This window comes from Impatiens glandulifera, chromosome 6 (genome assembly GCF_907164915.1).
Source record: "Impatiens glandulifera chromosome 6, dImpGla2.1, whole genome shotgun sequence".
Taxonomy (NCBI): Eukaryota; Viridiplantae; Streptophyta; class Magnoliopsida; order Ericales; family Balsaminaceae; genus Impatiens; species Impatiens glandulifera.
This window is the reverse complement of record NC_061867.1, coordinates 2,869,463-2,882,047: the sequence shown is the minus strand read 5'-3', so window position 1 is coordinate 2,882,047 and position 12,585 is coordinate 2,869,463. Positions and strand designations below refer to the sequence as shown.

The 12,585-nt window shown below is 26.8% G+C and overlaps 2 protein-coding genes across 2 annotated transcripts; both read left to right on the top strand.

Moving 5' to 3' along the window:
• The first annotated feature begins 8,121 nt into the window (after window positions 1-8,121).
• On the top strand, window positions 8,122-9,128 carry LOC124941664 (protein TPX2-like). Its single transcript, XM_047482008.1, has 3 exons — window positions 8,122-8,458; window positions 8,777-8,902; window positions 9,028-9,128. The coding sequence occupies exons 1-3, from the start codon at window positions 8,293-8,295 to the stop codon at window positions 9,126-9,128; spliced, it is 393 nt and encodes a 130-aa protein (XP_047337964.1). The 5' UTR covers window positions 8,122-8,292.
• Window positions 9,129-9,207: 79 nt separating this feature from the next.
• LOC124942528 (protein TPX2-like) lies at window positions 9,208-12,362 on the top strand. Its single transcript, XM_047483049.1, has 14 exons — window positions 9,208-9,345; window positions 9,500-9,608; window positions 9,799-9,852; window positions 9,941-10,038; window positions 10,129-10,204; window positions 10,296-10,358; window positions 10,512-10,601; window positions 10,776-10,834; window positions 11,075-11,153; window positions 11,241-11,306; window positions 11,391-11,462; window positions 11,801-11,878; window positions 11,977-12,029; window positions 12,152-12,362. Exons 1-13 carry the CDS (start codon window positions 9,284-9,286, stop codon window positions 12,019-12,021), a joined length of 951 nt encoding a protein of 316 aa, XP_047339005.1. The 5' UTR covers window positions 9,208-9,283; the 3' UTR covers window positions 12,022-12,029; window positions 12,152-12,362.
• The last annotated feature ends 223 nt before the right edge of the window (window positions 12,363-12,585 follow it).

The following is a 12,585-nucleotide window of genomic DNA, read 5'->3' as shown; positions in this document are numbered from 1 at the left end:
TTTTTAAGTGATTAAATAAATGTGTAATTTAAAGAAAGATTTGAAAAAGTCGAAGAAATATGGATTTTGTATTTGTTTTTCAAAAGTTTTGTAACATAATAACTTTGTGTATGTTTTATTAATTTTGATGTATTTGTATTTTAAATTAAATATTTTTTTTAGATATATGTAAAAGAAAACAAATATAGATTTTTTATTTTATTTTTATTAATGTGGTAAATTATTTAAAAAAGAAAGTACTATGTTAAAATAAAAATATGGTGTTTATTCGTTTGTGATAAAATTTTATATGACTAAAATTGTGATAGTTAAAGTCTCATATGACACAGTTTAAAATCCAAGATTCATTTAATAAATTCGACTCAAATTCGACTGATAAACTAATTTAGCATATAAGAATTGTGTAACTTCACCGTTATAGTATAAAGAAATTTATATACAGTGTTTATTATTATTATTATTTATTTTGGACACTAATACTATTATATTATAACTTAAGTAATTTTTAAAATAGAATAAGTTATCTAGTATGCTTAAAGGAAATTCTTAACCTTTGAATTATGTTATGGTGGGTTTTATATAATAGTAGGAATGAAAGAGAGCAGAAAAAAAGTGACAGGAATGTATAGGGAATGAGATGTCATTTTTTAATTCGACTGAAAATTTGTAAATTCTCTCTCCTATTAAATTTTTAATTAACTTTTTTCTCGCTCCCTATCATTTGTTTATATAATAGATATTACAGAAAATACATTGAAAATTCATTATTTTTTTTAATTAAGGAGAATTATAATGAGACCACAACCATGATTTCCCGCTTCAACTCAAAGCGATTTCAGATTGAATCGAATCTGTGACATTTTGGTATCTTAAGTCGATTCTTATTTTTGGACTACCTTGATGAGTTTGAAATCAATTCATTGTTATTTTAGGGTAAATTTGAGAAAATGACCCTCCAGATGGGCCTAATTACGGATGGTGCGGGCCCATAATTTTAATAGCGCTGGTGACCCTTTTTTTAATGACAATTATACCCTTGCGTAACGCAACTCCAGTTGCGTGACGCAACCGATTTTTTTTTTTCAATTTTTTTTTTCCAATTTTTTTTTCGTCTCGCGGTTGCGTGACGCACTTGGGGTTGCGTGACGCAATTGGAGTTGCGTGACGCGATTGCGTAACGCAACGGGGGTTGCGTGACGCAACTGGGGCATTTTCGTCCAAAAAAATTAATAATTAAATTTTTTTGAAAAATAAAAAAATAAAAAAATTGCGTCACGCAACCTGAGGATGCGTGACGCAATAGGGATATTTTCGTAAAAAAAAAAGGGGTCACCAGCGCTATTAAAATTATGGGCCCGCACCATCCGTAATTAGGCCCATCTGGAGGGTCATTTCCTCAAATTTCCCTTATTTTAGCCTATCATAATAATTAATATAAATATTTTCCATACGCATCTATAATAATATTATTATTATAACGACGTTTCTTAAGATTCGTTCCGTAAAGTAAAGTCAGTGTAATCGATGGAAAAAATAATTGTATTTCTTGAGACCTAGAGCTTGATAACATGTGGGTATTGTGCTTATATTATTTTTGTATTTTTGTGACTTTATAATTTTTATAATGTCATGTTATATTGTGGTGTTTAAACGAGTTTTATCATTTTATAATATATAAATTTTTAAAATTATAATAATAATTAGTGAAAATATATATATACTTATATAGTTATATAAATTTTAAATAAATAAATTTTCTTTTGAAATTTTAAAAAATATTAAATAATTAAAATATTTAATGTTAAGATAGGAGTATTAATTATGTCGAAATTATAAAATTATATAATATAATAAGAGTTAGTTAAATTCTTGAAGTATTATTCATAACATAATGTTATGTGAGGTAAATAATTTTATTATAAAAATTTGAATATTTTAAAGTAAATATTTATTTTGCTTGATTAAATAATTATTACAGGACTAATTTTTCTATAAAAAAATATTTAAAAAATTGATTAACAAACTTCTTTATCAAACAAACTATATTATTTCAAAATTACCTTAGTTAATCAAACAAGCTGGGTTTTTATTTGTCTTGTGCAACTTTGCTATTTAATATATAATTGATGTCTATTTCTACAAACATGAAAACACAATTCCTAATTATTTGGTAGAACTAACTTAGATACCATGTTTTTATGAGCAAAGAAAAAAAGGACATCATGGTTGGCTTCATTTATTTCAATTGTCTAATAATAATGGGATTCTATACTTTTTGTAACCTCACCTTTAAGGAAAGTTTTATTAGTTTTTAATCTCACTAATTAACGTCTTAAATTTAAATGTTAAATTTAAGTGAAGTTAATACTAAAAAAAATTAAAAAAATCTATATTGATTTGTATTAAACTAATAATATTTAGGATTTTTTACTTTATTTATTTATTTATTTATTTATATTATGTTCAGCTTTATTTTATATTTAAATAAAGAACAATTCATCATCAAATTCCATTAAATTACATCAAATTCCATTAAATTATACAAAAGTTTGTTTTATTTTGACACATTTAATTATATTTTAGGAATCTTGTTGGAACTATTTTTTGTTTAGAAAACTGTATTTTTGACTTATTTATTTATATTATGTTCAAGTTTATTTATATTTAATAAAGAACATTCATTATTATATTATACAAAAGTTTGTTTTATTTTGACACATTTAACTATATTCTAAGAATCTTGTTGGAATTAACTTTTGTTTAGGGAGAAAACTGTATTTTGATTTTTTTTTTTCCTTTAGGGTTTGTTTGGATTCAGCTTTTTTAAATAATTGAATTATTTAAAAATTAATTATTTGTGGTTATTTAGAGAATTTGAGATTTTTTTAAAAAAAATAAATTAAAATGTATTAGTATATAATAATAAAATAAAAAATAATATTTAAAATATAATGAATTTTAATATTTTGATTAAATGAATTAAATAATGTAATGATAGAGTGAAGGAGTGGAATGACATCCGATTAAGTTGGACCTAATAAACGAAATTCTCTAAGTCTCCTGCCCAATTATTTAAATAAACACAATAAAATTCCATGTTTGCCCCTCTCTTTCAACCACATGCAAGTTGGACAAAATGGAATGGAGATGGCTTCCTTTGGAATCATGCCTTGAGTTGGGGGACAATATGGTCCTTTTCATTTATTTCAACCTTTAAGAAAATAATTTATTGGATAGATTAAATCTTAAACAATAAAGTTGATTATTTATAACTTAGAAATAATAAACAAATTCAAATTTAAGTTGATTGTATATCAATAATGACTTAGAACCAATCAAAATTATAACATTAAGAACATATTCTTATGTGATCACGAGCAACCTAACTTGAAACCAAATTAAATAGACCTACCAAACTATGGGACAAAATCATATAAACATAATTTAAATTGAGACGACGTGAAAGTTAGTTCTAAACTAGAATAGTGTAGAAGGATTTAATTCCTATAGAGACGTTTATTCAAATATATATATTGAAGAACTTGTTTGTGAAATATGAATAAAAACATTCACATACATAAGTCAATGTCATATATCACCACAATTTGTAGGGACATAGATTTGGATATGAAATTTGTTTTAAGTGACTATTGATATGGACTTTTGAGAAATTCAAACAATTTTGTGTTTATTGCTTGTGGGGCTATAAAAAAACCTAAATTGTGACATTTTTATTTTTTAAAGAGAATGGTTTAATTATATTGAAATTTAGTATGATAAATACATAATAATAAAAATTAAATCGAAGGAAAAGCTTTTAGCAATATATTTATAATAAATGGGTGTGTGATAAAAAAAAACATTAATGTAGTTATAGTTTCAATTTATAAGTCTTATTAAAAAAAAAAAGTTAGGTTCTATAAATCTGAGGTAGTTTTAAAATACACACAAAAAAAAAATATATATATATATATATAAAGTTAAGATTTATTTAGTTTATTGATAAGACTTAAATCATTAATAAGTTTTAAATAATCACCATTTAAAACAAAATTCAATTAAAAGTTAGTCATGAATGTGGGCCTTGGCCCATACACTATTGGGTCTCATAAGTATTCATATTTGTCCTTGTTAAAATTCTTTGTTATTACTTTAAAAACAATTTAACATGTATACTCATAAAATTGAAAATTTATGTGAAATTATAAAGGAAAATTTATTAGTTATATATTATTATTATTATTTATATAATTAAATATTTTATACATTAAACATTTAAATATATATATATATATATTTAAATATAAAATTAATTAAATAATACTATACAAAATTTATTTACAAAATTAATTATATTAATTTATTTATTTGAATAAATAATAACTTTTTTAATTTATAAATATAAATTTACTTTTTAACGTAAAAAAATATAAAATCGTCTTCTCGTGAATTTAAAATTGTAATAAATTATTTATTTAAAAATTTAAATAACATCATACTTGTTAACCCTCCTCTTGAATAATTATGAATAAATTCGAGATTTTAAGTGAATTCATATAACTTTCTTATTATCTATGGAAAAACAATGCTCACCTTCTTACCGTTTTAAAGCAAGGTTTGTTGATTTGTATTTATATTAAAATATAATTTAATCTCTTTTATAAATTAAATAATTATTTAAAATATAAAGAGTTTTATTTAATTAATTAGGATAATGTTAGCTTTATTAAAAAAAATTATATACTCATTAAAAATTAATGTTTTTAATATAAATAAATATTAATCATTTTTTATAAACTAATTTAGTTAGAGATGAAATTGAGTTAAATGAAAAAAAGATAGGGTTATTATTTTTCTGGAATAATAATAATAAGAAAAATCACTAAAGGCATGAGATTGAGACGTCATGATAATTTAAAATTAAAATTAAACTAAAATAAAAATTACATGGAAGAGAGAGCCGGTCAGCAAAGGTATCCGAGGAAACCCACCCGGCGGTTCAGGTCAGAGGATGCAGCCTTATTTGTGACCCGGTTCAGCTTTGTTAGTTTGTCTGGTTCTGTCTTTTTCTTTTTTTCCTTTTTTGGGTTATTTTTATTCTCTCTCTTTCCATCATTTACATCTCTCCTTCTCTCTCCTCTTCATATTAAATATATTTTAAAATTATTATTATTATTATTTATAAATAATGTTCAATTTGATAAACTTCACATCCATTCAATTCAATGTTGGATATGGGTTTAAAAATAAAAAATAAATATAACTTTTCCTATTAAAATAACTACAAAATAATGTTTTTAGCAATAGTTTAATTATATAGTAACAAATTTAATAATATGTAATGGTTTAAACTCAATTTCTAAATTTTACTCAAATTACAGTTGTTTCATAATAGATATTCTTATATGAATATAAATATGGATCAAACTATTTTATAATAAAAAAATATATTTATTTTTCAAAATATGAAAACTCAATTTCACATTATAGGTATGTTCGGATTAGAGTTTTCTAAAAAAGAAAAATTAATATTTATTGATTTTGAGAGAAAATTATTATTTATTTATTTATTTTGTAAAGAGACTTTTAAATATTAATATAATAATAAGTTAAAAAATAATTATTTAAACAGAAAACATTTTAATATTTTAATTAATAAATTAAATAATATAATAGATGAAAAAGAAATATAATCATGACTTTTAAATTGTGTTATTTAAATAAGCCTATTAAAATTTAATGATCTTACACTCATTCAAAATATTATTTATTTTTAATAATATTTAACTAAAATAATATTATAAAAAAAATAATAGAGCTAACAAGTATTATAATAGAAAAATGAAATTTATAAATTAAAAATAATATTATTATTCAACTAATTGAAAACATATTATTTTGTCTATACTAATAAATAACTCTTATAGTAATATATTAAATTTAATATTTTTAATAATTTATTATATTACAAGATATATACTAATTATTTTAAACAAAATATTGCTAAGATATTACATTAATCTCATAATATAATATATTTGGAGATTTTCTCAATATTTTTTAAATTAATACTAATTCAACTTATGATTTCTAATAAAATAGACAAACTTATTTGAATTAAAGTACATTATTAATGACTACAATCAATATCATGGGGGCAACAAATTCATTAATGGAATATAGTAAATGCAACCAACTACTATTAAATTATTTGGGTATTTGATTTATTATTATTATTATTATTATTATTATTATTATGTATATTCATTAATGGTGGACTTTCACGTGACAATGAAATTGTCTTTTTAATTGATAAAGCCATATCAATGACATTAGACAGTAATATCAGTATACAAGAATATTGTTTATATTGAGGACAATATTCCTTTTTCTTTATTTTCTTTATTGTGTTATTAGTGTTTTATTTGTATTCTATTAATGGTACATTTACTTTGATTGAGTCTCATCTTTGTGTTAAAAATCATGATTTATTTAGTTTTGTTATGTTGTTAGTTTTAATTTTATCAAAATACATGTATCACAACCCTTTTATTGATTTATTTATTTTTGTAATGTATAAAATTAGAATGATCTCACATTTATGATCATCGCTCTAACTTTAAGATTAAGTGAAAATAAGTATGAACAATTTATTTATGATTCATATTTAAATAATTTAATTATTAAATAAAATATATTTATTATATTTTTATAAATTTAAATATAAAAATATTACAATTCAACCAACTTAAAACTCACTTTTTTTTAGTAAACATTTTTTCCCCTAAATTATCCAACAATCGAACATAAAACTACTTGATAAATGAATTTGAGTATCTTCTTCATAAATGAGTTTGAACGGTGAGAATCATGTGAGACTGCCTTATTGTCACGGTTTAGGATATCACAAACTAGTTTGTGAATAAAACTCTAATTTGAAATGTATTTTAGAAGCCAATGAACTATTGAAAACAATGACAAGTTCAATTCCTAACATCCGCACCAAGACAAACTTTTGACTAGTCTCATTAGGTTTGGTCTCCCAAAATTATTGTCCGATACTAGTTTATCCTTTGATTTGCTTTTCGAGAAATACTCATGACAAAACCTAATTATCAAGTTTATGATTTTTTCAAATACCAACTTAAATGAGATGAGTAAATTATCCATATTTTGTAAAGATGCCCTTAAGTGAGTACATTTTGGAAGATTTTTTTAAAACCGCAAATCTATAAAACTTCTCGAGTGACTCTCATCACATTTAGGAATCAATTCTTGAAAATGTCAAATGTGGTACTTTCCCGCTGTCAAATGTTATTTTGACACAATTGTCTATCACTGATAAATCGAAAAAAACGCTAAAATATTATTTAAATTTAGAAAAAAAAATGATGACCAACTTTAGCATGTGATCGTTTCAGATGACCATGCACTTATTCATATATAGAGACGAATTCCAACCAATTCCAAGAAATGAAACATATGTTAAAAGCGGGTCATCAAATTTGAAGAATTCACGGAAATGATTAACTTTAAACTAAATTATTTTAAATTCTTTCTTATTTTTTTTATTATTTAAAAAAAATAAATTTTATTAAAAAGAAAAGAAAAAAGTGGCTTAAAAACATGGGCTTATGCCAAAATTTGAATATTGGTTGGAGATTGAGCCCATGAACATATTTCAACGCTATGGTGAGAATTAAGAAGCAGACAAACGGGATAATACCGTTAATGGCAATAACGCAATTTCCAAACATCCCAAGGGTTAAAACTCGAAACCCCGCCGAAATTTCACAATTCACCTTAGACCGGGTTCACGCATCCCGAATCACAAGAACAATAACAACAAAAGTTCAGAACCCGATTAAATAGAAACCTCTCATTCAAAATTACCTAGTTGTCCTCCACCAAAATTCAAACTTCATAACTATCTACTGTCATTAACAGTCATTTAAGACAAATATCAGGGCTAGAATGGTCTATTCAAGCTCAATGATACGTCAGTTTCGTACGGTTTAAACCCGGTTTATTTTCAAATTTTCGAACCCTTTCTATCAACGCTCCGGTTCATGACTCTCTCTCTCTATATGAGCATATAAATACTCTTTGTATCCGGTTGTACAGACAGCTCCTTTTTTCAGGATTTCGTCGCCGGCGCCGCCGCCTCCGTCGCCGTTGCCGTCGCCGTCGCTCGTATCCGAGCTTGAGAAGATCAAAACGGCGATTCCAAAGGAGGAGAGATATAAACTCGGATGACATTTGCTTCTTATTTACTGACGGAATAGTGAAAAGATGGATGAACTAATGGAGGATTCCGGCGAGCTTATTTTCACGGCGATCGAGATTGACCTGGATTACGAGTTTGACGCCGCTCGATATTTCGATTTCACTAAGATTTCGGAAGAAACATTTCATTCTGACATTTGGTTTGAATCTGCTGGAAGCTATTCTCCTTCACGTACGTTAGGTTTTCATATGATTTCTTTAAAGTTTATCGAATGATTCATGTTTTGTATTCTATTATCATAAGATAACAGTAGAAATGATTGTGAACTTTTACAAGAAACTGTATCTGCTTCATTTCCGTTTCATGTTCTTTGATAATATGCATTAACTTTTGCGTCAGAGTTTCAGAAATCTTGTTTTAAACAATCTATGGAGGGACCAAATTTTGAGTGTTATTATGGAGGGACCATGTATGAATTTGCTATTAGATATGCCGTACTGTATAATGTATTAAACTTTCATTTCTTCTTTGGATAATCCTTTTTTTCAGCTTTTGTGACAAAGTTAATTCTGAGAGAGGACAATCTTCTTCAACAAATGGATATTCCTCCAAGATCTAATGGAGATGAGAACATGAGTTTGGAAGGAAATCAATCTAATGAGCCTGAGATCAAAGGTAGAATATTAATCTTTGTTCTTCAAGATCCTTTATTATGTGAAAGAGATCCAAGAATCTAATCAATAGTTTTCTTGATTGTTCAAGCTGTTGTTCCAATTTCATAATTTGTATTCATCTTACAGATTGTAGAGTTATGAAGGGAGAAATTTTAAACAATTTGAAAGGTGTCAAGCTCCAACATTTGCCCACAAGTAATATCATTGATTCTTGGATATTTCTATGAGTTGTAAATCTGGTCTTGGATTACTTTTGTTTGGTAATGTTGTATCTTACACTTTCTTTTTGTTTACTTCTCTAGGCTTGACATTTCCTAATCAATTAACCAAAGATAAGAGCAAGTCTATTGCGAAACCATCATTTCCAAGGGTATCAACTCTGATGAAACCTACTGCTAGTCAGTTAGCCAAGCAAAATCGGCCGCATCAAATTGGTGATCCTAGGTCATTTACGTATTCATGCTTTTCCTAAGTAAAATATACTTTAGGGTTTATGATCTTCACTCTTAAATTTCATCTGATGTGATTCTTCATGTTTTCTTGTTATAATTCAGTATAATATAACTTCTCATTTTGAACAATACAATTTCCATTTTAGGTTTTCGAAGTTTGTAAATAAGGACAGCCAAAAACCCGGGATCAATCCTTTTGGCATTGAGGTGCAAGCTGCTAAGAGACAAAAACTCGAGAGAGGTCTCTTGCTTAAGGTAAAGACACATTTTCATATTATTTTTCCCCATTTTATGCCAAGATGTATGTGTAATTTTATTCATAATATGGAAAGCACGTCAAGAAGAAATTAATCATTGTATATGTTTGTATGAGTTACGCGGATATACGAGACGTTTCATATATCCAGCAAGAATTTAAAGTCTAGTCTTTTTTTTTCCATGACAGGATGGCGGTACAAAGCAACAAAATGTATTGATCCATAAGGTGACTACTAAAAAGGTATTTTCCTATTGAACTTGATCTTGGAATTGATATACCACAATGAGATGGAATGGTTGTTCACACCTATAGTTCTTGCGATGAATAGGAGGAAATGATTATTGAAAACTCTACACCAGCGAAGATAAAGATCACCATTCCTAGGGAGCCAGAACTAGCAACAACACAAAGGGCTCACAGGAGAATGTATGTTTTCTTTATGTTATATTTAAAGGAGATGGATGATACTTAGGAGGGTTGATCAATGAGATCAATTAACAATTTTATAAATGGCAGGCCGAAAGATGCTCCACAACCCGATTGTGCAGCACCAAATCTCCGAAGATTCAAAGCTCGTCCATTGAACAAAAAAGTATGTTCTAGTAATTGGTGACTTTAGGAATGAATGAGTACTCTAAAATGAGGGTATTTGAGTAAGATCTTTTAAATTGCATCTTTTGCAGATTCTGGAAGCTCCCTCATTACTAATACCTAAACGAAGCACCCCTAGATTGCCCGAGTTTCAAGTAATTGCTCTCATACAACAAATACATTCCCCATTTGGAAACTAAATCTAGTGATTGTATCTGAAAATGTTTACATGTACAAATATAATAAGTGTTTCCAAATGGGGTGTTCTAATCAACTTGAAGTTATTCTTAACCTTTATAATTTATCAGGAATTCCATCTGACGAACTCGAATAGGGCGAAGCATTCTTCAGCCACTTCATCATCTCCATTCTTGGTTCATGAAGGCCCTTCTGATAAGGTTACATACGAATTATATGCTTTGATCTCTGGATTGATGTTTATATATTATATATCTGGAAATTGACCTAGGAATTATGAAAATAATTTAACCTTGATTTTATATAGTTAGTTTAGAGAATTTCAGGTTCAATTCTGTTTCTTCTATTTTCATCAAACATTTTTCTGATCTCAGATGTTGAATAGACCTAATGTCCATTCGGTTGAAGAAAGGAACAGCAGAGGATCTAGAAGGTAATTTTTATCACATCTATTTACTTTGCCGTGAATTTTTATTGTATATGTTAGTATTTTTGCATGTCACTTTCTAAATTTCGACTCAAAATAAAGGAAACTCCAGGAATGTGTCCTATTTTAATGGATTAAATGTTGAGGAATTATTGCTTTTATCAATTATGAGATACAAACAAACATAGGGTATGCTAGATCCAATTTGAAAGGAATAATGATGAAATGTTTGTCAATTTTGATCAGACCAAGTACAATGGATGTTTCAAGACTTGAAGGACATGACACCATTCATAATTTTAAAGCAAGGCCTCTGAACACGAAGGTAATAAATAGTAGTTCTATTGAAGTACTAAAGTTAATATCTAACTTGTCCCAATTTTTAATATATTTATTTTTTAACCCGCAACAGATATTTTCAAGTAAAGGAGATATCGGAGTTTCTCGCAACATCAAGAAGGAAACTACTGTACCTATGGTATATAAATTATTGATAAAGAGTTGTTTTCCGACATATTAGTTGAGATTTGAGAGAGTTAATGATTTATGGTTGTTTTCGCAGGAATTTAATTTTCATACGGATAAAAGGAGAATTCAACAAAATTCATCAGCTGTTGTTGATCTATTTAACAAGGTAAGAAAACTAACAAAGAGTGACCAAAATCATCAACCAGTTGATAATATTACATTTTCTTTTTAACCCATTAGGGACTTATGTTCAATTCCTACTAAGAAACGTGTTAAAAGGGAAGGAGTTGGGCTAATTCCCTAGGTTGAATAGCGGATAGCAACGTTTACAAATTATTTGTAACCACCACTATCATTTATCAACCCTGGGGCATTAGCCCTAACCCTTTCCCTTCGTAATAGAACGTCCTAAACTGCCCTAAACTTAAGGGTTCTTTTTGTTATTAATTTATCATCTAACTTGTTTCCTGATCTATTTTTTTTGTTTGTTTTAAATGCTGCTAGCTTTGTCTGAATGAAGTTCAACCAAACACTCAATCCCAATTGACATTGCCGAAATCTTCTTGTTTTCTACAGTCTAAGGTTTCTTTCTTTCTTTCTTTCATTCTTCTAGGTCATCATGCTGCTTATTTTCATCTGTTCTTGATAAGTACTCAATTTTTTCTGTTTTTTTTTTCAAGGCTGCAAAAGAAAATAGACAGGTGTCTTTCCAACAACATGATTGATGGATGAGGTAACCAATTTGTTCTAATACAACCTTAATTAAGAATTGAGTTTTTTTTTGTTTTGTTTTGTTTTGTTTTGTTTTGTTTTGTTTTGTTTTGTTTTTAACATAGGATAAGTTCTTTTATGTAGATATGATGATTAAAAGGAGGATAACAACAACCCTGGTTAGTTCTCATTTTTTTGTATACCCTCAAGAATATGAATTTCTTGAAAGGAGAGTAAAAAAGTAAAAAAAAAAAAATACATGGTAAAAAATAGGTTAACCTATTCTCATCCATTGTAAAGACTGTTACTCCCAGTTGTCAATAAAATGCAAAAGGCTCTAATAAAACTAATATTAGAGTCCATCTATTTTGGCAATGTTTTTGCTACTCAATTTGTTTACTTTTCTTTTATAGTATAATATTATTTTTTTCATTCCTACTAAAAGCTTGTTTGATGTTAGTTATTTGGGAATTTTATTGGATTTAAAAAAAAAAAATCTTATATAAAATTTTTCTTAAAACAAGTTTATAGCCGGCTAGGTACTACCAATTATTGTAAAAACAAAACCACAAATGTGA